Source organism: Tachyglossus aculeatus, chromosome X2 (assembly GCF_015852505.1).
Source record: "Tachyglossus aculeatus isolate mTacAcu1 chromosome X2, mTacAcu1.pri, whole genome shotgun sequence".
Classification (NCBI taxonomy): Eukaryota; Metazoa; Chordata; class Mammalia; order Monotremata; family Tachyglossidae; genus Tachyglossus; species Tachyglossus aculeatus.
Window position 1 is genome coordinate 4,170,151 of NC_052100.1, and position 23,948 is coordinate 4,194,098.

Below are 23,948 nucleotides of genomic sequence, written 5' to 3' on the forward strand. Positions count from 1 at the left end.
GAGCCTCTTGGCTGTGTTTACAATGTACATAATATATAAGTTTATTTTGTGCATAGAAACCATCAAACGGACAACGGTTTGGATACAACGCGGGAATATAGTACAAGTGAGAGTAGCGGGCGGTGCAACTTGCAACTGGAGCGTTCGCCCTGTGTTTTAAAAACAGAGGGGCGACCCCCCTCTTTAAAGCTTATAGGATCGCGAGGTTGTCGGACGGGGTGGGGGGGGAACCGACACCCCCCGCCCCTCAGTATTTCCGGCCGAAGGGCCCCGACTTGAGCAAGGGGGAGCGGCGGGAGCGGAGGATACGGACGTAGGGGCTGCTGTCGGCCGTGACCGGGCGCGAGGGCGTCCGGTTCAGGAAGCCGTGGAGGAAGGGCCTCTTGCCCGGCGGCTGTTGCCCGGGCTGCACGTTCTCCTGGTTGGGGCCCTGGCGCTTCTTGAAGAAGGCGGGGGCCGGCGGCCTGAGCCCCGCGTGGCACCCCTCGCCCCCGGGGCCGGCCGTCTTCCGCAGGTCCAGCTTCAACAGCGTCAGGTTGTTCTGCAGCTCGGCCAGGGTCTGGTCCTGAAGGCGGTGGGGTTGGTTTGGTGAGCGCCCTTTCGGGGCCGGGCGCCCTGCCAAGCGGGTACCGGATCCCCCGTGTGACCGGGTCAAGCCCCTCTCCTTCCCAGAGGCGGGATCAGAACCCAGGTCCCCGGCCTCCCCTCCTTCGTGCGACGGTGCTAGGAAGGGGACTTGGATCAGCTGCAGGTGGCCGGCCACCTGCTTAGGAACCTCAGGAGCGAGGGAGGGAATCAAATCCTCTAATTAGGAGTGGACAGACCAGAGAAGGTAGCAGAAGCAACCTGCCTCGTCCCCAACTCTGTCCGCTCGGGAAAGGAGAGTGGAAGTGGCGGGAGAAAAGACGACGCTGGATTTGGGTTAAATCCCGGGCCGGCTGAAGTCGGGGGCTCGTCCCCCACTGCCGCGCTCTCCCGATCTCGGCATGGGCCGCCGGCCGTTTCCTAAACCGGACCCCAAGGGATCCCTCGGGGAGGCTGCCGGGTGACGACACCCTCCCCGTCAATCAATCAATCGTATTTGAGTGCTTACTGTGTGCAGAGCACTGTACTAAGCGCTTGGGAAGTACAAGTTGGCAACATATAGAGACAGCCCTTACCCCCGTCACTCCCGGGAGGTGACAGGGCACCTCCGCGGCTGGGCGAGACCGGGGGGTGGGCCGCAGGAGGCTGCCGCGTTTTAAACCTGCAGATGAGGGGCGGGGAGAGGAATCTGGGGACGTGGATCCACCCCTTCAAAAATCCCAACTCCAATTTTGCTGTGGGGGTCAGAGCCGAGAGGAATTGCGGTTTAGGGGTCCCCTCCCCGGCAGGAGGAAATCTCCAATGAAATCCAAGGCGATGGTTAAATACGGAACTGATCCGATGCCACAGTTGTGTAATCGTCTCCTAAGTGAGGAAGAGTACATCCGCAAAGGACCCCCCAAAAATCTGATCGTCCCCAGGGACCGCGGGAGTGAATCCGGTCCCCGGCCCGGAGGCATGAAGTTAAAGAAGGGGGGGCAGGGGGCCCTTCGTCCCACTCCCGGCCCGGGGCAGGAGGAGGGAGGGAGGGGAGGGCGGTCACCTACCTGCTTGACGAGGATGTCGTCGCAGGTGGCCAGGGCCTGGCGCAGTTTCCCCGCCCCGGTGCTGTGGCAGCAGACTCTCTCGGCCGACTGGAAGGACTGGCCCAGCTTTTCAAGTTCTGCCCGCAGCAGCCTCACGTTCTGCGGGGGGACGGAGGGGGGTCTGGGGGTGAGGGAGGGGAGCGGGCGGCCTCATCTCCCCCTCCAGCCCGGCTTGGGGGGCGGAAAAACCAAGCCGTTAGTCTGGGGTCGGGGGGAAACCAGGCCGGGCATCCTGGCAGGTGGCCCGCGGGGTCGCCGTTACCTTCTGCCCCTCTTCCAGCTTCCTGTCCACGTCGCTGGCGAAGGATTTGGAGGGCGAGGGCGGCGGCTCCAGCATCTTCTGGTACTTGTGCAGCTCTGAGGAAGCACGGGGCCCCAAGGCGAGGAGGGACGGTCGGACTGAGCGGGTGGGCGCCTCCCTGGGGCTTCCCACCCCTGCCCTGGGAAGACCTTCCCCAAATTTATTAAGCGCTTACTATGTGCGCTGGGGAGGTTACAAGGTGAACAGGTTGTCCCACGCTCTTCACCCCCATTTTCCAGATGAGGTCACTGAGGCCCAGAGAAGCGGGATGACTTGCCCCAAGTCACCCAGCTGACAAGTGGGATCTGAACCCGTGACCTCGGACTCCAAAGCCCGGGCTCCTTCCACTGAGCCCCGCTGCCCCAGTAAGTGCTCAATAAATATGATTGATGGATTTTACTTGTACATATTCTGTTTATTTGGTTTATATGTTTTGTCCTCCGTCTCCCCCTTCTAGACCGTGAGCCCACTGTTGGGTAGGGACCGTCTCTAGATGTTGCCAACTTGGACTTCCCAAGCGTTTAGTCCAGTGCTCTGCACGCAGTAAGCGCTCAATAAATACGATTGATTGATTGATTGTGTGGTGCGTGCCCGGCTCTCCTTACCACGCTGGGCAGAGCTCAGCTCCTCCTGGCAGTGGGCCAGCTTGGCCTTGGCCTCCTGCAGTTCCTGCAGGCCGGAGGCGGCGGCCACGCGCTGGGACCGCCGCACGGGGAGGCCGGCCTCCGCCGCCTGCTGCCGGGCCTCCCGCAGCGCCGCCTCCAGCTCCTCCACCTGCTCGTCCCGCTCCTGGGGGGGGAATAACAATAACGATGGCATTTGTTAAGCGCTTACTATGTGCAAAGCGCCGTTCTAAGCGCTGGGGGGATACAGGGTGATGAGATTGTCCCATGTGGGGCTCACAGTTTCCATCCCCATTGCCCAGATGAGGCCCAGAGAAGTGAAGTGGCTTGCCCAAGGTCACACAGCCAAGTGGTGGAGCTGGGATTCGAACCCATGACCTCTGACTGCCAATAATAATAATAATAATAATGGCGGCATTTGTTAAGCACTTACTCTGTGCAAAGCACCGTTCTAAGCGCTGGGGGGATACAAGGTGACGAGATTGTCCCATGTGGGGCTCACAGTTTCCATCCCCATTTCCCAGATGAGGCCCAGAGAAGTGAAGTGGCTTGCCCAAGGTCACACAGCTAAGTGGTGGAGCCGGGATTCGAACCCATGACCTCTGACTCCCAATAACAATAATAATAATAATGATGGCATTTGTTAAGCGCTTACTCTGGGCAAAGCACCATTCTAAGCGCTGGGGGGATACAAGGTGATGAGATTGTCCCCCGTGGGGCTCACAGTTTTCATCCCCATTTTCCAGATGAGGTCACTGAGGCCCAGAGAAGTGAAGTGGCTTGCCTAAGGTCACACAGCTAAGTGGTGGAGCCGGGATTCGAACCCATGACCTCTGACTCCCAATAATAATAATAATGATGATGATGATGGCATTTGTTAAGCGCTTACTCTGGGCAAAGCACCGTTCTAAGCGCTGGGGTGATACAAGTTGATGAGATTATCCCCCGAGGGGCTCACAGTTTTCACCCCCATTTTCCAAATGAGGTCACTGAGGCCCAGAAAAGTGAAGTGGCTTGCCCAAGGTCACAGCTGACAAGTGGTGGAGCCGGGATTCGAACCCATGACCTCTGACTCCCAATAATAATAACAATAATGATGGCATTTGTTAAGTGCTTACTATGTGCAAAGCACCGTTCTAAGCGCTGGGAGGAATCAAGGTGATGAGATTGTCCCCCCGTGGGGCTCACAGTTTTCATCCCCATTTTCCAGATGAGGTCACTGAGGCCCAGAGAAGTGAAGTGACTTGCCTAAGGTCACACAGCTGACAAGTGGCGGAGCTGGGATTCGAACCCGTGACCTCTGACTCCCAATAATAATAATAATGATGGCATTTGTTAAGCGCTTACTATGTGCAAAGCACCATTCTAAGCAGTGGGGGGATACAAGGTGATGAGATTGTCCCCCGTGGGGCTCACAGTTTTCATCTCCATTTTCCATATAAGGTCACTGAGGCCCAGAGAAGTGAAGTGGCTTGCCCAAGGTCACACAGCTAAGGGGCGGAGCTGGGATTCAAACCCATGACCTCTGACTCCCAATAATAATAATGATGATGGCATTTGTTAAGCGCTTACTATGTTCTAAGCGCTGGGATCAGGTTGCCCCCTGGGGGGCTCACAGTCTTCATCCCCATTTTACAGATGAGGTCACTGAGGCACAGAGAAGTGAAGTGACTTGCCCAAAGTCACCCAGCTGACAGTTGGCAGAGCCGGGGTTTGAACCCATGACCTCTGACTCCAAAGCCCGGGCTCTTTACACTGAGCCACGCTGCTTCTCGACTAAGCGCTTATTCGATTCATTCATTCAACTGTATTTATTGAGCGCTTACTGTGTGCAGAGCACCGAACTAAGCGCTTGGGAAGCCCAAGTCGGCAGCATATAGAGACGGTCCCTCCCCAACAATGGGCAGTGTGGCTCAATGGAAAGAGCGCGGGCTGTGGAGTCAGAAGTCATGGGTTCAAATCCCAGCTCCGCCGATTGTCAGCTGTGGGACTTTGGGCAAGTCACTTCACTTCTCTGTTCCTCAGTTCCCTCATCTGTAAAACGGGGATTAAGACTGTGAGCCCCCCGTGGGACAACTTGATCACCTTGTAACCTCCCCAGCGCTTAGAACAGAGCTTTGCACATAGTAAGTGCTTAATAAATGCCATCATCATCACTTCTCTGTGCCTCAGTCACCTCATCTGTAAAATGGGGATGAAGACTGCGAGCTCCCCGTGGGACAACCTGAGCACCTTGTAACCTCCCCAGCGCTTAGAACAGTGCACATAAGTAAGCACTTAATAAATGCCATTATTATTATTATTATTTTTTTTATTATTATTATTATTATTAACAGGCTCACAGTCTAGAAAGGGAAGACAGACAACAAAACCAAGCATGGAGACAGGGTGTCAAAATCGACAGAACAAATAGAATTTCTAGACTGTGAGCCCACTGTTGGGTAAGGACCGTCTCTATATGCTGCCAACTTGGATTTCCCAAGCGCTTAGCCCAGTGCTCTGCACCCAGTAAGCGCTCGATAAATACGACTGAATGAATTAAAGCTGAGGAGAAGCAGGGAGAGGCGAGGAAGAGGAACAGGAGGGACAGTGAGGAGGAGGACCAGGAAGAGGCTGTGAGCCCGTTGTTGGGTAGGGACCGTCTCTAGATGTTGCCAACTTGCACTTCCCAAGTGCTTAGTACAGTGCCCTGCCCACAGTAAGCGCTCAATAAATACGATTGAATGAATGAATTAAAGCTGAGGAGAAGCAGGGAGAGGCGAGGAGGAGGAACAGGAGGGACAGTGAGGAGGAGGACCAGGAAGAGGCTGTGAGCCTGTTGTTGGGTAGGGACCGTCTCTAGATGTTGCCGACTTGCCCTTCCCAAGCGCTTAGTACAGTGCCGTGCACACAGTAAGCGCTCAATAAATACGATTGAATGAATGAACTAAAGCTGAGGAGAAGCAGGGAGAGGCGAGGAGGAGGAATCAATTGTATTTATTGAGCGCTTACTGTGTGCAGAGCACTGGACTAAGCGCTTGGGAAGTCCAAGTTGGCAACATATAGAGACGGTCCCTACCCAACAGTGGGCTCACAGTCTAAAAGGGGGAGAAGGAACAGGAGGGACAGTGAGGAGGAGGAGGACCAGGAAGAGGCTGTGAGCCCGTTGTTGGGTAGGGACCGTCTCTAGATGTTGCCGACTTGCACTTCCCAAGCGCTTAGTCCAGTGCCCTGCCCACGGTAAGCGCTCCATAAATACGATTGAATGAATGAATGAAGAGGCTGCGGACCAGGGAGAGTCTGAGGGGAATAATAACGGTGTTTTTTAAACGCTTCCTATGGGCCAAGCACTGTTCTGAGCGCTGTGGGGGGGACACAAGTCGGGCCCTCCCCGCCCCTCCGGCTCACCCGCAGCTCCTCCCGGTAATACGTCGTCAGCGACTCCTTCAGGTTCTTCAGCTTGTCTTCATACAGATCCTCCAGGAGCTCTTTCTGGGTGTCCAGGTGCTCGCTGCTCGGGGCGGGGCGAGGGGGGAAAAAATAAATAAATCAATCCATCACCGGCGATCGCGCGCTGACTTGGTGCAAGACCCCGAGGGGGGACGGATTTGATGGGACGCGGCGGTCCCCGAGCCCCACGGGCATCCCACGCTGGGCTCCTGTCGGCATCGTCCTCCTCGGCGTCATCAATAGTGCTCATGGAGCACTTCCTGGGGGCAGGGCGCTGTACTATGCGCCTGCGAGAGTCCAGTTATAATAACAATGATGGAATTTATTAAGCGCTTACTATGTGCAGAGCGCTGTTCTAAGCGCTGGGGAAGTTACAAGGTCATCAGGTTGTCCCACGGTGGGGCTCACAGTCTTAATCCCTATTTTACAGATGATAGAATAATAATAATAATGGCATTTAAGCACTTACTGTGTGCACTGTTCTAAGCGCTGGGGAAGTTACAAGGTGATCAGGTTGTCCCACGGGGGGGCTCACAGTCTTAATCCCCATTGTACAGATGAGAGAATAATAATAATAATAATAATAATAATAATGGCATTTATTAAGGGCTTACTGTGTGCAGAGCGCTGTTCTAAGCGCTGGGGAAGTTACAAGGTGATCAGGTTGTCCCACGTTGGGGGGCTCAGTCTTAATCCCCATTTTACAGATGACAGAATAATAATAATAATGGCATTTAAGCGCTTACTATGTGCAAAGCACTGTTCTAAGCGCTGAGGAAGTTACAAAGTGATCAGGTTGTCCCACGGGGGCGCTCACAGTCTTAATCCCCATTTTACAGATGAGAGAATAATAATAATAATAATAACAATAATGGCATTTATTAAGGGCTTACTATGTGCAGAGCGCTGTTCTAAGCGTGCTGGGGAAGTTACAAGGTGATCAGGTTGTCCCACGGGGGGGCTCACAGTCTTAATCCCCATTTTACAGATGAGAGAATAGTAATAATAATAATAATAATAATGGCATTTAAGTGCTTACTATGTGCAAAGCACTGTTCTAAGTGCTGAGGAAGTTACAGAGTGATCAGGTTGTCCCACGGGGGGGCTCACAGTCTTAATCCCCATTTTACAGATGAGAGAATAATAATGATGGCATTTGTTAAGCGCTTACTAGGTGCAAAGCACTGTTCTAAGCGCTGGGGGGGATACAATGTGATCAAGTTGAGGACAACAGACTTCAGTCCCACAGACTTCCCAAGTTGCTCTGCCCACAGTAAACGCTCAATAAATACGATTGAATGAATGAATGAATATCATTATTATTATTATTATTGTTATTATTAAGTGGCCAAGCCGGGATTTGAACCCCTGACCTCTGATTCCAAAGCCCGGGCTCTTTCCACGGAGCCACGCCGCTTCTCTGCAAGTCAGTAGGACTGAGTTGGCGGGCACGTGCCCAGCCGGGAGGGCGGGGGGCCCGGAGGACCCCCAATCCCCGGCCCCTCCCGGGCCTCCCGCCCGCCGCCCGCTAACCTGTACCACTGCTCCCTCTCCCGCATCTGCTCCACCACCTCGTTGCAGATCTCGTTGCGGAGTTGCATTTCCAGCTGCAGCTTTTCCCGCCGCTCCTGCAGCAGCAGCTTCTTCAGGGCGTCCACCACCTGCAGCAGTTTCTGGGGGGAAGACGGGGCAGGGATGACGACGGTGGCGTTTGTCAAGCGCTTACGACGTGCCAAGCACTGTGCGGGCTCAGCATGTCGGCCCCCGTGGGGCTCACAGTCTTCACCCCCGTTTTACAGATGAGAGAACTGGGGCACAGAAGCGACTCGCCCCAAGATACACCGCTGACAAGTGGGATTAGAATTATTTTCATTCATTCATTCATTCCATCAATCGTATTTATTGAGCACTTACTGTGTGCAGAGCACTGTACTAAGCACTTGGGAAGGACCTCACAGTCTTCACCCCCGTTTTACAGATGAGAGAACTGGGGCACAGAAGTGACTGGGGCACAGAAGCGACTCGCCCCAAGTCACACTGCTGACAAGTGGGATTAGAATTATTTTCATTCATGCATTCAATCAATCAATCGTATTTATTGAGCGCTTACTGTGTGCAGAGCACTGTACTAAGGGCTTGGGAAGTACCTCACAGTCTTCACCCCCATTTTACAGATGAGAGAACTGGGGCACAGCAGCGACTCGCCCCAAGTCACACCGCTGACAAGTGGGATTAGAATTATTTTCATTCATTCATTCCATCAATCGTATTTATTGAGTGCTTACTGTGTGCAGAGCACTGTACTAAGCGCTTGGGAACTGCCTCACAATCTTCACCCCCATTTTACAGATGAGAGAACTGGGGCACAGAAGCGACTCGCCCCAAGTCACACCGCTGACAAGTGGGATTAGAATTATTTTCATTCATTCATTCATTCCATCAATCGTATTTATTGAGTGCTTACTGTGTGCAGAGCACTGTACTAAGCGCTTGGGAAGGACCTCGCAGTCTTCACCCCCGTTTTACAGATGAGAGAACTGGGGCACAGCAGCGACTCGCCCCAAGTCACACCGCTGACAAGTGGGATTAGAATTATTTTCATTCATTCAATCAATCGTATTTATTGAGCGCTTACTGTGTGCAAAGCACTGTACTAAGCGCTTGGGAAGCACCTCACAGTCTTCACCCCTGTTTTACAGATGAGAGAACCGGGGCACAGAAGCGACTCGCCCCAAATCACTGTTGAGAAGCAGCGTGACTCAGTGGCAACAGCCCAGGCTTCGGAGTCAGAGGTCATCCAGCGCTTAGAACAGCACTCTGCACATAATAAGTGCCTAAGTTGGCTTATGTTGCCGACTTGTACTTCCCAAGCGCTTAGTACAGTGCTCCGCACACAGTAAGCGCTCAACAAATATGATTGATTGATTGATTGAACAAATGCCATCATTATTATTATGGGGTCAGTCCCCCTCCGCCCCCCGATGACCCCAGGGCTCCTCCCCAGCCCTTCCACTCACTTCCTTCTCACAAAGGGAGAAGTCCTCTTCGTCACCGCTGCTTTCAATCAATCAACCAATCATATTTATTGAGCGCTTATTGTGTGCACAGCACTGTACTAAGCGCTTGGGAAGTCCATGTTGGCAACATATAGAGACAGTCCCTACCCAACAGTGGGCTCACAGTCTAAAAGGGGGAGACAGAGAACAAAACCAAACACACTAACAAAATAAAATAAATAGAATAGATATGTACAAGTTAAATGAATAGAGTAATAAATAGGTACAAACATATATACAGGTGCTGTGGGGAAGGACCTCGCAGTCTTCCCCCCCGTTTTACAGATGAGAAAACTGGGGCACAGAAGCGACTCGCCCCAAATCACTGTTGAGAAGCGGCGTGGCTCAGTGGCAACAGCCCAGGCTTCGGAGTCGGAGGTCATCCAGCGCTTAGAACAGCGCTCTGCACGTAATAAGCGCTTAAGTCGGCTTATGTTGCCGACTTGGACTTCCCAAGCGCTTAGTACAGTGCTCCGCACACAGTAAGCGCTCAATAAATACGATTGATTGATTGATTGAACAAATGCCATCATTATTATTATGGGGTCAGTCCCCCTCCGCCCCCCGATGACCCCGGGGCTCCTCCCCAGCCCTTCCACTCACTTCCTTCTCACACAGGGAGAAGTCCTCTTCATCACCACTGCTTTCCTCCTCCTCCTCCTCGTCTTCCTCCGCGGAGACCGGGCCTCGCCTGGCCGCTTTCCCCTGGCCGGGGGCAGCGAGGAGGCTACTATGGCTCTTGATGAACAGCCCCAGCTTCACGGGGGGGGCGTGGACCAGCTACAAGGGAAAAACGGCCTCGGCTCAGACCCCCGATCCCCCCCACCCCCCGATTTCTAGACTGTGAGCCCGCTGTTGGGTAATAATGATAGCATTTATTAAGCGCTTACTATGTGCAAAGCACTGTTCCAAGCACTGGGAGGATACAAGGTGATGAGGTTGTCCCACGTGGGGCTCACAGTCTTCATCCCCATTCTACAGATGGGGGAACTGAGGCCCAGAGAAGTTAAGTGACTTGCCCAAAGTCACCCAGCTGACAGGTGGCGGAGCCGGGATTTGAACCCATGACCTCTGACTCCAAAGCCCGGACCGTCTCTAGGTGTTGCCGGCTGTTCTAAGCGCTGGGGAGGTCACAGGGTGATCAGGCTGTCCCACGTGGGGCTCACAGTCTTCACCCCCCTTTTCCAGATTAGGGAACTGAGGCACAGAGGAGTGAAGTGACTTGCCCGAGTCACACAGCCGGCAGGATTGGAACCCACGACCTCGGACTCCCAAGCCCGGGCTCTTTTCACTATACCACCGTGGAGTCAGTAGGCGCGATCCCTGCCCTTTAGGAGCCTGCGGTCTACATATGTTGCCAGCTTGTACTTCCCAAGCGCTTAGTCCAGTGCTCTGCACACAGTAAGCGCTCAATAAATACGATTGATTGATTGATTGCGTGCAGGGCAGGTATTTATTTATTTACTTTACTTGTACATATCTATTCTATTTATTTTATTTTGTTAGTATGTTTGGTTTTGTTCTCTGTCTCCCCCTTTTAGACTGTGAGCCCACTGTTGGGTAGGAACTGTCTCTATACGTTGCCAACTTGGACTTCCCAAGCGCTTAGTACAGTGTTCTGCACACAGTAAGTGCTCAATAAATACAATTGATTGATTGATTGACTGTACTGGGTGTTTGCGTGTGAGCCCGTTGTTGGGTAGGAACCGTCTCTATATGTCGTCAACTTGTACTTCCCAAGCGCTCAGGACAGTGCTCTGCACACAGTAAGCGCTCAATAAATACCATTGAATGAATGAAAGTAATAATAGCAATTATAACGATGGCATTTAAGCTCTTACTTTGTGCCAAGCACTGGTACTGGTATTCATTCATTCATTCAATCGTATTTATTGAGCACTTACTGTGTGCAGAGCGCTGGACTAAGCGCTTGGGAAGTCCAAATTGGCAACATAGAGAGACGGCCCCTACCCAACAGTGGGCTCACAGGCTAGAAGGGGGAGACAGAGAACAAAACGTATTAACAAAATAAAATAAATAGAATAAATATGTACAAATAGAATAATATGTACAAACATATGTCCGTATATGTATATATATGTATGCCAGCGCTTAGGACAGTGCTTTGCACATAGTAAGCGCTTAACAAATACCATTATTATTATTATTATTACGTGTATGTATACAAATAAATGCATATATATATATATATGTTTGTACATATATACAGGTATTTAAGCCCTTTTATTAAAAACAAAAAAAAGGACCCACCACCCCACGGTAACCAAAAAAGGACACGCGGATGCAATGCAGCGGGATGACCGAGGGGCAACAATAGACGGAGTTCCCAACGGGAGCGGGATACCAAACTCCAGGACTCCGGGACCGCCTCCCGGGCTCCCGGTTTTGGCAGATTCATTCATTCAATTCAATTCATTCATTAGTCCAGTGCTCTGCACATAGTAAGCGCTCAATAAACACGATTGATGATGATGATGATGATTCAATCGTATTTATTGAGCGCTTACTGTGTGCAGAGCACTGGACTAAGCGCTTGGGAAGCACAGGTTGGCAACGTATGCGGATGCGGGAGCCCCCTTCCCTTCGGTTGCCGGGGCCGGGGGAGGACGACGGAGGGGCGCGAGCCCACCTGGCTGGCCAAGGCCGAGAACTTGGCCACGTGGAGGGTCTCGTCGTACGTGGAGGCGCAGGGGTTGACGTTGACGATCATGCACGAGCGGCCGCGGCCCGTGAAGAAGCCCTGGAACACGCGTGTCAGCTTGCTGTCGCGGAAGGGCACCAGGCTCGGCTTGGGCCTGCGGGGGGGCGGGAGGACGGGGCGGCTGAGCCCGGGGGAGCGCGGGGGGCGAGGTCCCCCCGGCCCTCCCCGCGGCCCCCGTGGCGGCGGAGCTCACCGCGCCTGCTGGTTCTGGCGCAGGGCCGCGATGCAGCGGCCCAGGGTGTGCAGGGACGTGTTGATGCTCCCGGCCTCCTTCAGGCGCTCCCCGGTTTTCTGCTCCTTGCAGCGCTCGGACCCGGCCAGGTCGCAGAGGGACAGTCTGGGAGGGGTGGGGGGGGGGACCGGGGTGAGAGGGGAGGGCCTCTCCGGCTAAGAGGGAGCCCCCACTCCTAAAGGGCGGGCTCACGGACTCGTCAGTCCCGGGCTTGGTCTCTGGCAGAGGGGCACCGGGATGCTGGGAGGAACCGGGGGCTGGTCGCCTGTTGCCACCCGCCCTCGGAGGGGGTGGAGGGGGGACGGACCGGCCAACATCCCCGATTCTCTCCTCTCCACCCCTGGTTCCCCTGCAGTGACCCGGCCTGGACCACAATCCCACCCGACTCTCCCCTCTCCATCCCTGCTCCTCCCCCCGTGACCCAGCCTGGACCACCCAACACCCCGACTCTCCCCCTTCTCCATCCCTGACTCTCCCCAGTGACCCAGCCCGGATCACCCAACACCCTGACTCTCCCCTTCTGACCCAGCCCAGATCACCCAACACCCTGACTCTCCCCATCTCCATCTCTGACTCTCCCCCAGTGACCCAGTCCGGATCACCCAATGTCCTGACTCTCCCCCTCTCCATCCCTGACTCTCCCCCAGTGACCCAGTAAGGACCACCCAACACCCTGACTCTCCCCCAGTGACCCAGTAAGGACCACCCAACACCCTGACTCTCCCCCTCTCCATCCCTGACTCCTCCCCAGTGACCCAGTAAGGACCATGCAACACCCTGACTCCCCTTCTCCATCCCTGACTCTCCCCAGTGACCCAGCCCGGATCACCCAATACCCCGACTCTCCCCCTCTCCATCCCTGACTCTCTCCCAATGACCCATTAAGGACCACCCAACACCCTGACTCTCCCCCAGTGACCCAATAAGAACCACCCAACACCTGACTCTCCCCCAGTTACCCAGTAAGGACCACCCAACACCCTGACTCTCCCCCTCTCCATCCCTCACTCTCCCCCAGTGACCCAGTAAGGACCATGCAACACCCTGACTCTCCCCTTCTCCATCCCTGACTCTCCCCAGTGACTCAGCCCGGATCACCCAACACCCTGACTCTCCCCCAGTGACCCAGTAAGGACCACCCAACACCCTGACTCTCCCCCAGTTACCCAGTAAGGACCACCCAACACCCTGACTCTCCCCCAGTTACCCAGTACGGACCACCCAACACCCCGACCGCGGCCTCCTGGGCCGGGACTTCCCCCAGCCCTGCGGAGCAGAGCCGCCCCCCACTCACTCGCTGATCTTGAGGACCACTTCGCTGTCTCCCTGCAGGTGCAGGATGCGGATGGAGAAGATACTGTGGCTGGGGTGGGGCGAGGGCGGAGAAGGGATACGGAGGGAGCACGTGAGCCAGGGGGGCGGCGTCTGGCCGGATTCATTCATTCAGTCGCATTTATTGAGCGCTTACTGTGTGCAGAGCACTGTACTAAGCGCTTGGGAAGTACAAGTTAGCAACATATAGAGACGGTCCCTACCCAACAGTGGGCTCACAGTCTAGAAGACTAGAAGATCCTCTGGCCCTGAGCCATTTCCACCTTCCTCCCGAGGCAATGCGCTCGTCGTGGGCAGGGACTGGGTCTCCCCCAAGCGTTTAGTAATAATAATAACGATGGCCTTTATTAAGCGCTTACTATGTGCCGAGCACTGTTCTAAGCGCTGGGGAGGTGACACGGTGATCAGGCTGTCCCATGGGGGGCTCACAGTCTTCACCCCCATTTTCCAGAGGAGGCCCAGAGAAGTGACATGCCCAAAGTCACCCAGCTGGCAATTGGCGGAGCCGGGATTTGAACCCACGGCCTCGGACTCCAAAGCCCGGGCTCTTTCCGCTGAGCCACGCTGCTTCTCGGAGTAAGCGCTCAATGAATACGACTGACTGACTGAAGCCCCCGCCGGGTCTAGCGGTCTCCCCCAGCTCCTCTCCCCCCGTTCCCGGCCCGTCCGGCCCCCGACCTGCGGCTGGAGTTGTGGTTCAGGTGGGTGCTGGCGAAAGTCTGGTTCATCCGTCCTACACGCAGAAGCTTCCAGGCCTCGTCCGCATCCCGCACGTTCACCCAACTCAGGTCTGAGGCCCACCACGACCGGGCCGGTGGGTGGGGGCGGAAAAAAAAAACAATAATAATGAGGGTATCTGTTAAGCGCTTACTATGTGCCAACTTGTACTTCCCAAGCGCTTAGTACAGTGCTCTGCACACAGTAAGCACTCAATAAATACAATTGAATGAATGTGCCAAGCACCGTTCTAATAATAATAATGATGGCATTTATTAAGCGCTTACTATGTGCAAAGCACGGTTCTAAGCGCTGGGGAGGTTAAAAGGTGATCAGGTTGTCCCATGGGGGGCTCACAGTCAACCCCCATTTTACAGATGAGGTCACTGAGGCCCAGAGAAGTGACTGGCCCAAAGTCACACAGCTGACAGTTGGCGGAGCCGGGATTTGAACCCGTGACCTCTGACTCCAGAGCCCGGGCTCTTTCCACTGAGCAACGCTGCTTCTCTAAGGCTCTAGACTGTAAGTTCTTCGTCGGTGGGGAATGTGTCTATTGTTTTAGTGTACTCTCCCAAACGCTTCAGCTGCGTGACTTTGGGGAAGTCACTTCTCTGTGCCTCAGCGACCTCATCTGTAAAATGGGGATGAAGACTGTGAGCCCCCCGTGGGACAACCTGATCACCTTGTATCCTACCCAGCGCTTAGAACAGAGCTTTGCACATAGTAAGCGCTTAACAAATGCCATCATCATCATCATTATTATTACTAAGTCACAACTTCTCTGGGCCTCAGTGACCTCATCTGTAAACTGGGGATTAAGAATGTGAGCCTCCCGGGGCACAACCTGATCACCTTGTAACCTCCCCAGCGCTTAGAACAGTGCTTTGCACTTAGTAAGCGCTTAACAAATGCCATCATCATCATTATTATTATTATTATTATCAAGTCACTTCACTTCTCTGGGCCTCAGTGACCTCATCTGTAAAATGGGGATTAAGACTGTGAGCCTCCCGTGGGACAACCTGATCACCTTGTAACCTCCCCAGCCCTTAGAACAATGCTTTGCACATAGTAAGCGCTTAACAAATGCCATCATCATAATTATTATCATTAAGTCACTTAACTTCTCTGGGCCTCAGTGACCTCATCTGTAAAATGGGGATGAAGACTGTGAGCCTCCCGTGGGACAACCTGATCACCTTGTAACCTCCCCAGCGCTTAGAACAGTGCTTTGCACATAGTAAGCGCTTAACAAATGCCATCATCATTATTATTATTATTATTAAGTCACTTAACTTCTCTGGGCCTCAGTGACCTCATGTGTAAAGTGGGGACTAAGACTGTGGGACAACCTGGTCACCTTGTAACCTCCCCAGCACTTAGAACAGTGCTCTGCACACAGTAAGCGCTTAACAAATGCCATCATCATCATTATTATTATTAAGTCACTTAACTTCTCTGGGCCTCAGTGACCTCATGTGTAAAGTGGGGACTAAGACTGTGGGACATCCTGGTCACCTTGTAACCTCCCCAGCGCTTAGAACAGTGCTTTGCACATAGTAAGCACTTAACAAATGCCATCATCATTATTATTATTATTAAGTCACTTAACTTCTCTGGGCCTCAGTGACCTCATGTGTAAAGTGGGGACTGAGACTGTGGGACATCCTGGTCACCTTGTAACCTCCCCAGCGCTTAGAACAGTGCTCTGCACACAGTAAGCGCTTAACAAATGCCATCATCATCATTATTATTATTAAGTCACTTAACTTCTCTGGGCCTCAGTGACCTCATGTGTAAAGTGGGGACTAAGACTGTGGGACATCCTGGTCACCTTGTAACCTCCCCAGCGCTTAGAACAGTGCTCTGCACACAGTAAGCGCTTAACAAATGCCATCATTATTATTATTATTAAGTCACTTAACTTCTCTGGGCCTCAGTGACCTCATGTGTAAAGTGGGGACTAAGACTGTGGGACATCCTGGTCACCTTGTAACCTCCCCAGCGCTTAGAACAGTGCTCTGCACACAGTAAGCGCTTAACAAATGCCATCATAATTATTATTATTAAGTCACTTAACTTCTCTGGGCCTCAGTGACCTCATGTGTAAAGTGGGGACTAAGACTGTAGGACATCCTGGTCACCTTGTAACCTCCCCAGCGCTTAGAACAGTGCTCTGCACACAGTAAGCGCTTAACAAATGCCATCATCATCATTATTATTATTAAGTCACTTAACTTCTCTGGGCCTCAGTGACCTCATGTGTAAAGTGGGGACTGAGACTGTGGGACATCCTGGTCACCTTGTAACCTCCCCAGCGCTTAGAACAGTGCTTTGCACATAGTAAGCGCTTAACAAACGCCATCGTCATCATTATTATTATTAAGTCACTTAACTTCTCTGGGCCTCAGTGACCTCATGTGTAAAGTGGGGACTAAGACTGTGGGACAACCTGGTCACCTTGTAACCTCCCCAGCGCTTAGAACAGTGCTCTGCACACAGTAAGCGCTCACTAGATGCGACTTGAGGCGTCCCCATTTTACACTTGAGGAAACCAGCCCAGAGAAGCGAAGTGACCGGCCCCAGGTCACCCAGCAGCCAAGTGCTGGAGCCGGGATTAGCCTCCCCCCCGAGTCATTCATTCATTCAATCGTATTTACTGAGCGCTTACGGCGCGCAGAGCACTGGACTGAGCGCTCGGCAAGTCCAAGTTGGCAACATCTGGGGACGGCCCCGACCCAACGGCGGGCTCGGCTCCGCCGCACCTTTGACGTAGGGGTTGCCCTTGTGGTCCTCGCACAGCCGCAGCGTCTGCCTCTTGTGCCCGGGCAGCTCCAGCAGGTCGTAAATGAGCTCGTTGTAGATCTCGAAGAAGGACACCCAGACCGAGAAGCGGACGGCCGCGGCCACGCGCAGCGGGGCGTCCTCCGCTTCGGCCCAGCGGGCGCTCGGCTCTGTCGGGGTGGGGGGTCAGGCGGCGCCTCAGGCCCGGTCCCCTCGCCCCCCATGCCCGCCCTCGCCCCTACGCACCTTCCAGCTGGCTCCCGCTGGCGTGGCCGGACGAGGACAGCCCGGCGATGCCGCTGTCGAAGCTGGCGGCCGCCTGCGGGGTGGGCGGCTCCGGGCTGGGCTTCGGGGGCCGATCGGCCGGCAGCGGCGGGGAGGAGGGGGTCGCCTCCCGCGAGCCGGCGCTCAGCAGGGCCTGCTTGCGGGCCTCCTCCTGGCGGCCCTGCCGGCCGTCCAGCCGCACCACCTCGTGGGACAGCAGCGGCTTCAAGGCCGCGCCCGCGGCCAGCTGCCCCCGGATGCTGCTGAAGATGAGGGCCAGGGAGCGCGGCAGGATGCCCCCGTCCTTCTGGGTCCCTGCGGGGAGGGGCAGGCAGCGGCGCTGAGCCCCCCAAACACCCCCCGGCCCGCGACCCCCGTGCCGGCCGCCCCCCGCCGCTCACCCTGCACCGTGTGCGTCTTGCCCGAATTGGTGACTCCGTAGGTGTAGATGAGCCGGTTCTGGCCGCTCAGGACCTCCCTCACCATCTCCCTCACCGTCAGGTTGAAGAAGGACGCCTGGCCCACGTCCGGCCCGAAGACCTAGGGGTGGCCCAGATCAATCGATCGCATTTATTGAGCGCTTACTGTGCGCAGAGCACTGGACTAAGCGTCGGGAGGCCCTGCCCTGGGCGTCCAGACCGGTCCGGCCCCCCCCGGGGCTACTAGCTGAGCGGGACGGGACGCCGAGGCCGCCTCTCGAGCTCTAGAGGATGGGGCGGGACGGAAGCGCGCCCTACGGATCGGGAACACCTTCATCATCATCATCATCAATCATATTTATTGCACGCTTACTATGTGCAGAGCACTGTACTAAGCGCTTGGGAAGTACAAATTGGCAACATATAGAGACGGTCCCTACCCAACAATCAATCATATTTATTGAGCGCTTACTATGTGCAGAGCACTGTACTAAGCGCTTGGGAAGTACAAATTGGCAACATAGAGAGACAGTCCCTACCCAACATTGGGCTCACAGTCTAAAAGGGGGAGACAGAGAAAAAAAAAAAAAACCAAACATACTAACAAAATAAAATAAATAGAATAGATATGTACAAGTAAAATAAATAAATAAATGAGTAATAAATATGTACAAGCATACATATGTATGTTTGCATGTATATGTGTGTGTATGTATGTATGTGTATGTATGTATATGTATGTGAGCCCACTGTTGTACATATGTACAACAGTGGGCTCACAGTCTAAAAGGGGGCACCTTCCCAGCACGCCCCCGGGCACGCAGCACCGTCCTCATCTCCTCGACCTTTATTTTATTTTACTTGTACCTATCTATTCTATTTATTTTATTTTGTTAGTATGTTTGGTTTTGTTCTCTGTCTCCCCCTTTTAGACTGTGAGCCCACTGTTGGGTAGGGACTGTCTCTAGGTGTTGCCAATTTGTACTTCCCAAGCGCTTAGTACAGTGCTCTGCACACAGTAAGCGCTCAATAAATACGATTGATGATGACCCAGCCCGCTCAGGCACAGACTCCTCTTCTTCTCCCCACCTTGCTTTTTAAAAGCCATGTAAGCGCCTACATCGGGCCTGGGGTCGATACAAGCTAACCCGGTTGGACACCGTCCCCGTCCCACATGTAAGCTGATGTTTACAGATCATCATCATCATCATCAATCGTATTTATTGAGCGCTTACTGTGTGCAGAGCACTGGACTAAGCGCTTGGGAAGTCCAAGTTGGCAACATCTAGAGACAGTCCCTACCCAGCAGTGGGCTCACAGTCTAAAAGGGGGAGACAGAGAACAAAACCAAACATACTAACAAAATAAAATAAATAGAATAGATATGTGCAAGTAAAATAAATAAATAAATAGAGTAATAAATATGTACAAACATATATACAGATGAGGGACGACTGTGACTGTGAGCCCACTTTTAGACTGTGAGCCCACTGTTGGGTAGGGACTGTATATGTTGCCAACTTGGACTTCCCAAGCGCTTAGTACAGTGCTCTGCACACAGTAAGCGCTCAATAAATACGGTTGATTGATTGATTGATGAGGAAACTGAGGCACAGAAAAGTTAGGCGCTCTCTCCTCTAGGCCCCGCCGCGTCCCCCGTCCCTGTGACGAAGGGAGAGCGAGAGAGCAAGAGATAATAATAATAATAATAATGACGGTATTAAGTGCTGGGGAGGTGACAAGGTGATCAGGTTGTCCCACGGGGGGGCTCACCGTTTTCATCCCCATCTTCCAGATGAGGTCACTGAGGCCCAGAGAAGTGAAGCGGCTTGGCCGAAGTCACCCAGCTGACAGTTGGCGGAGGCGGGATTTGAACCCGCGCCCTCCAACTTCAAAGCCCGGGCTCTTTCCACCGAGCCACGCTGCTTCTCCGCGGGTAGGTGTGTTTGGGCGCGCACCCGCGAGTGGTTTGAGGGGATGGCGGGGACACCGGCCCCCCGCCGGTACTTACCTGGGAGAAGGTGAAGCGGTGAGTGGCTTGGCCCACTCCGCGCTCGGTGCTCTTCATGGCGAACGACTTTTTGGGCGCCTGCAGGACCAGGGTCTCGGCGTTCTCGATGACGACGCAGCCCTGGCGCGGGGGGGTCGAGTGAGGTGGGGGGGCCGGCGGCGGCTGCTGAGCGGGCCCCCTCAAGGCGCAAGCGCTTAGTACATCATCATCATCATCAATCGTATTTATTGAGCGCTTACTATGTGCAGAGCACTGTACTAAGCGCTTGGGAAGTACAAGTTGGCAACATAGAGAGACAGTCCCTACCCAACAGTGGGCTCACAGTCTAAAAGGGGGAGACAGAGAACAAAACCAAACGTACTAACAAAATAAAATAAATAGGATATGTACAAGTAAAATAAATAGAGTAATAAATATGTACAAACACAGTGCTCTGCACACAGTAAGCGCTCAGTACATACGACTGAATGAAAGTACGGCCACATCCTCCGCCTCACCTGCTCCTCATGTCTGTCCACCTCGGACGGCATCAGGGGCCGGACGCGCAGGTAAACCTTCACCTTCCCGGCCTCTTCCTCCACCTGTGACGTACAGTCAGCCGGTCAATCGTAATAATAATAATAATAATAATAATAATAATAGGCATTTGTTAAGCGCTTACTATGTGCAAAGCACTGTTCTAGGCGCTGGGGAGGATACAGGGTGATCAGGCTGTCCCCACCTGGGGCTCACAGTCTTCACCCCCATTTTACAGATGAGGGAACTGGGGCTCAGAGAAGTGAAGTGACTTGCCCAAGGTCACCCAGCAGGCACGTGGCGGAGCCGGGATTTGAACCCATGACCTCTGACTCCAAAGCCCGGGCTCTTTCCACTGAGCCACTCTGATCGTAGCTTTTGAGCGCTCACTGTGTGCAGAGCACTGTACTAAAGTCCAATATGACGGTATTCGCTCCCACACCCAGCTTGCGGTCTAGAGGGGGAGGCTGACGGCAGTATAAATAATTAAATTACGGCTATAATAATAATATAATAACTGTGAGCCCCCCCCCCCCCGTGGGACAACCTGATCACCCTGTAACCCCTCCAGCGCTTAGAACAGTGCTTGGCACATAGTAAGCGCTTAACAAATGCCATCATCACCATTATTATTATTATTATAATGATGGAATTTATCCATCCTCGCCCAAAGTCGCCCAGCTGACACGTGGCGGAGCTGGGATTTGAACCCATGACCTCTGACTCCAAAGCCCGGGTTTTTTCCACTGAGCCACGCTGCTTCCCCTATTCCTGGTAAATACGACTGAGTGAACGAACCATTCATTCATTCAATCGTATTTATTGAGCGCTTACTGTGTGCAGAGCACTGTACTAAGCGCTTGGGAAGTCCAAGTTGGCAACATAGAGGGACGGTCCCTACCCAACAGTGGGCATTTATTGAGCGCTTACTGTGTGCAGAGCACTGGACTAAGCGCTTGGGAAGTCCAAGTCGGCAACATATAGGGACGGTCCCTACCCAACGGTGGGCATTTATTGAGCGCTTACTGTGTGCAGAGCACTGGACTAAGCGCTTGGGAAGTCCAAGTCGGCAACATCTAGAGACGGTCCCTACCCATCAGTGGGCATTTATTGAGCACTTACTGTGTGCAGAGCACTGTACTAAGCGCTTGGGAAGTCCAAGTGGGCAACATCTAGAGACGGCCCCTACCCAACAGCGGGCTTACAGTCTAGAAGGGACGCCCACGGACGGATCGGTCGACTGAGCTGGGGGTCGGGGGCTTCATCCGTCCGTCCGTCCGTCCATCACAGCCCCTCACCTGCGTCTGGTCGCCCTCCGGGCCGGGCGAGATGGTGGAGAATTCGGCCAGCAGGTCCTTCCGCAGGCCGGCCACCAAGTCGGCCGCCGTGGACTCGAACAGGGGGGAGACGGCTTCGTCCTCGTCCGACAGCAGGTGGGTCGGGGGGGACAGGAGCTCCTGGGCCATGGCGGATCCTTCTTCGCCCTGCAGGGAGACCCACACCGGTCATTCCTATTTATTGAGCGCTTCCTGTGGGCTGGGGAAAGCAGAATACGGCGAGGAGCAGACACATCTGAGACCACACCGGTCATTCCTATTTATTGAGCGCTTACTGTGGGCAAAGCACTGAGCGCTGGGGAAAGCAAAATACGACGAGGAGCAGACACATCTGAGACCACACCGGTCATTCCTATTTATTGAGCGCTTACTGTGCGCAAAGCACTGAGCGCTGGGGAAAGCAGAATACGACAAGGAGAGGACACATCTGAGACCACACCAGTCATTCCTATTTATTGAGCGCTTACTGTGGGCAAAGCACTGAGCAAAGCAGAATACGACGAGGACCAGACACATCTGAGACTACACCGGTCATTCCTATTTATTGAGCGCTTACTGTGCGCAAAGCACTGAGCGCTGGGGAAAGCAGAATACGACGAGGAGCAAGACACATCTGAGACCACACCAGTCATTCCTATTTATTGAGCGCTTACTGTGGGCAAAGCACTGAGCGCTGGGGAAAGCAGAATACGGCAAGGATGAGACACATCTGAGACCACACCGGTCATTCCTATTTATTGAGCGCTTACTGTGGGCAAAGCACTGAGCGCTGGGGAAAGCAGAATAGGACAAGGAGCAAGACACATCCGAGACCACACCAGTCATGCCTATTTATTGAGCGCTTACTGTGCGTAAAGCACTGAGCGCTGGGGAAAGCAGAATACGACGAGGAGCAAGACACATCTGAGACCACACCGGTCATTCCTATTTATTGAGCGCTTACTGTGGGCAAAGCACTGAGCGCTGGGGAAAGCAGAATACGACAAGGATAAGACACATCTGAGACCACACCGGTCATTCCTATTTATTGAGCGCTTACTGTGCGCAAAGCACTGAGCGCTGGGGAAAGCAAAATACGACGAGGAGCAGACATATCTGAGACCACACCGGTCATTCCTATTTATTGAGCGCTTACTGTGCGCAAAGCACTGAGCGCTGGGGAAAGCAGAATACGACGAGGAGCAGACACATCTGAGACCACACCGGTCATTCCTATTTATTGAGCGCTTACTGTGGGCAAAGCCTGAGCGCTGGGGAAAGCAGAATACGACGAGGAGCAAGACACATCTGAGCGCTTGGGAAAGCAGAATACGACAATGAGCATAATAGCATTACTCAGGCCTCACTCAATTCCCTCATCTGTAAAATGGGGATTAATAATAATAATAATAGCATTTACTAAACGCTTACTACGTGCAAACTCTAGACTGTGAGCCCTCTGTTGGGTAGGGACCGTCTCTCTATGTTGCCAAATTGGACTTCCCGAGCGCTTAGTACAGTGCTCTGCACACCGTAAGCACTCAATAAATACGATTGAATGAATGAATGAAATGCAAAGCACTGCTCTAACTTGTACTTCCCGAGCGCTTAGTACAGTGCTCTGCACACCGTAAGCACTTAATAAATACGATTGAATGAATGAATGAAATGCAAAGCACCGCTCTAACTTGTACTTCCCGAGCGCTTAGTACAGTGCTCTGCACCCAGTAAGCGCTCAATAAATACGATTGTACGAATGAATGAAATGCAAAGCACTGCTCTAGGCCCCCCGTGGGACAACCTGACCACCTTGTAACCCCCCCACAGTGTTGAGAACAGTGTTTTGCACAGAATAAGCGTTTAATACGTAGCAATAATAATATAATAATATGCAATAATAATGTCAGCATGATTATTATTACTTATTGAGCGCCTACTGGCGAGAGAGAGCAATGTAGCCCACGCACAATAGACTCACAGGATCCCACCGCTGCAGGTGTCCGCAGGCCCAGTCCTTGGCGGGGCGTCGGGGGATCTACGCTTTTGTGTCCGCGGCGGCGTTTCAAACTCCGCGCCCTGCCCCGGCGGCCAATCATAGGGCGAGGGGGACCACCGGCGGCCAATCATAGAGAGAGGGGGCCTGCGGCGGCCAATCAGAGAGCGAGGGGTGCTCCGACAGCCAATCAGCGCCAGACGAGGGCGGGCCCGGGCAACGGTTTCTCCCCGCCCCCTGTCACGTGACTTCCAACCGTCACCCTCCGGGCTGAACCATTTAGGGCTGCTCCCGGGGGGGGGCAGCGGGAGCAGAGGGTCCCGCCGCTCCCTATCAGGGCGGAAAAGGCGCGTTACAGTGAAGTGGAGCAACAGTAGAAGCCGACAGCCTTTTTTGCGTCCTCTACGGGGCGGAGGGGCGACGGGGCTCCCTTCCCTGCGCCCCCTGAGGCGCGTCACGTGGGCGCGCCCCGTACTCCCGCCGGGGACTACAACTCCCAGAATCCCCCGGGGCGCAGCAGGCCGCAGGCCCCGCCTTGGCCTGAGGGGGGGCGTCTCCCAGAA

At 53.7% G+C, this 23,948-nt stretch overlaps 1 protein-coding gene across 2 annotated transcripts; it reads right to left on the reverse strand.

The window, feature by feature from the left end:
* Positions 1 to 34: 34 nt before the first annotated feature.
* Positions 35 to 23,458, reverse strand: KIF20A (kinesin family member 20A). Of its 2 annotated transcripts, none has more exons than XM_038771221.1 (18): positions 23,371 to 23,458; positions 21,375 to 21,560; positions 20,058 to 20,141; positions 19,561 to 19,680; positions 17,532 to 17,670; positions 17,113 to 17,445; positions 16,848 to 17,036; positions 14,044 to 14,155; positions 13,328 to 13,396; positions 11,995 to 12,138; positions 11,730 to 11,895; positions 9,683 to 9,859; positions 7,557 to 7,696; positions 5,982 to 6,084; positions 2,577 to 2,760; positions 1,933 to 2,027; positions 1,632 to 1,769; positions 35 to 565 (listed from the first exon to the last, which is right to left on the reverse strand). In XM_038771221.1, exons 2-18 carry the CDS (start codon positions 21,540 to 21,542, stop codon positions 248 to 250), a joined length of 2,679 nt encoding a protein of 892 aa, XP_038627149.1. In that variant the 5' UTR covers positions 21,543 to 21,560; positions 23,371 to 23,458; the 3' UTR covers positions 35 to 247. The 2 variants fall into 2 exon arrangements, with proteins under 2 accessions (XP_038627149.1, XP_038627150.1); XM_038771222.1 differs by having other exon boundaries at positions 23,360 to 23,412.
* Between the last annotated feature and the right edge of the window lie 490 nt (positions 23,459 to 23,948).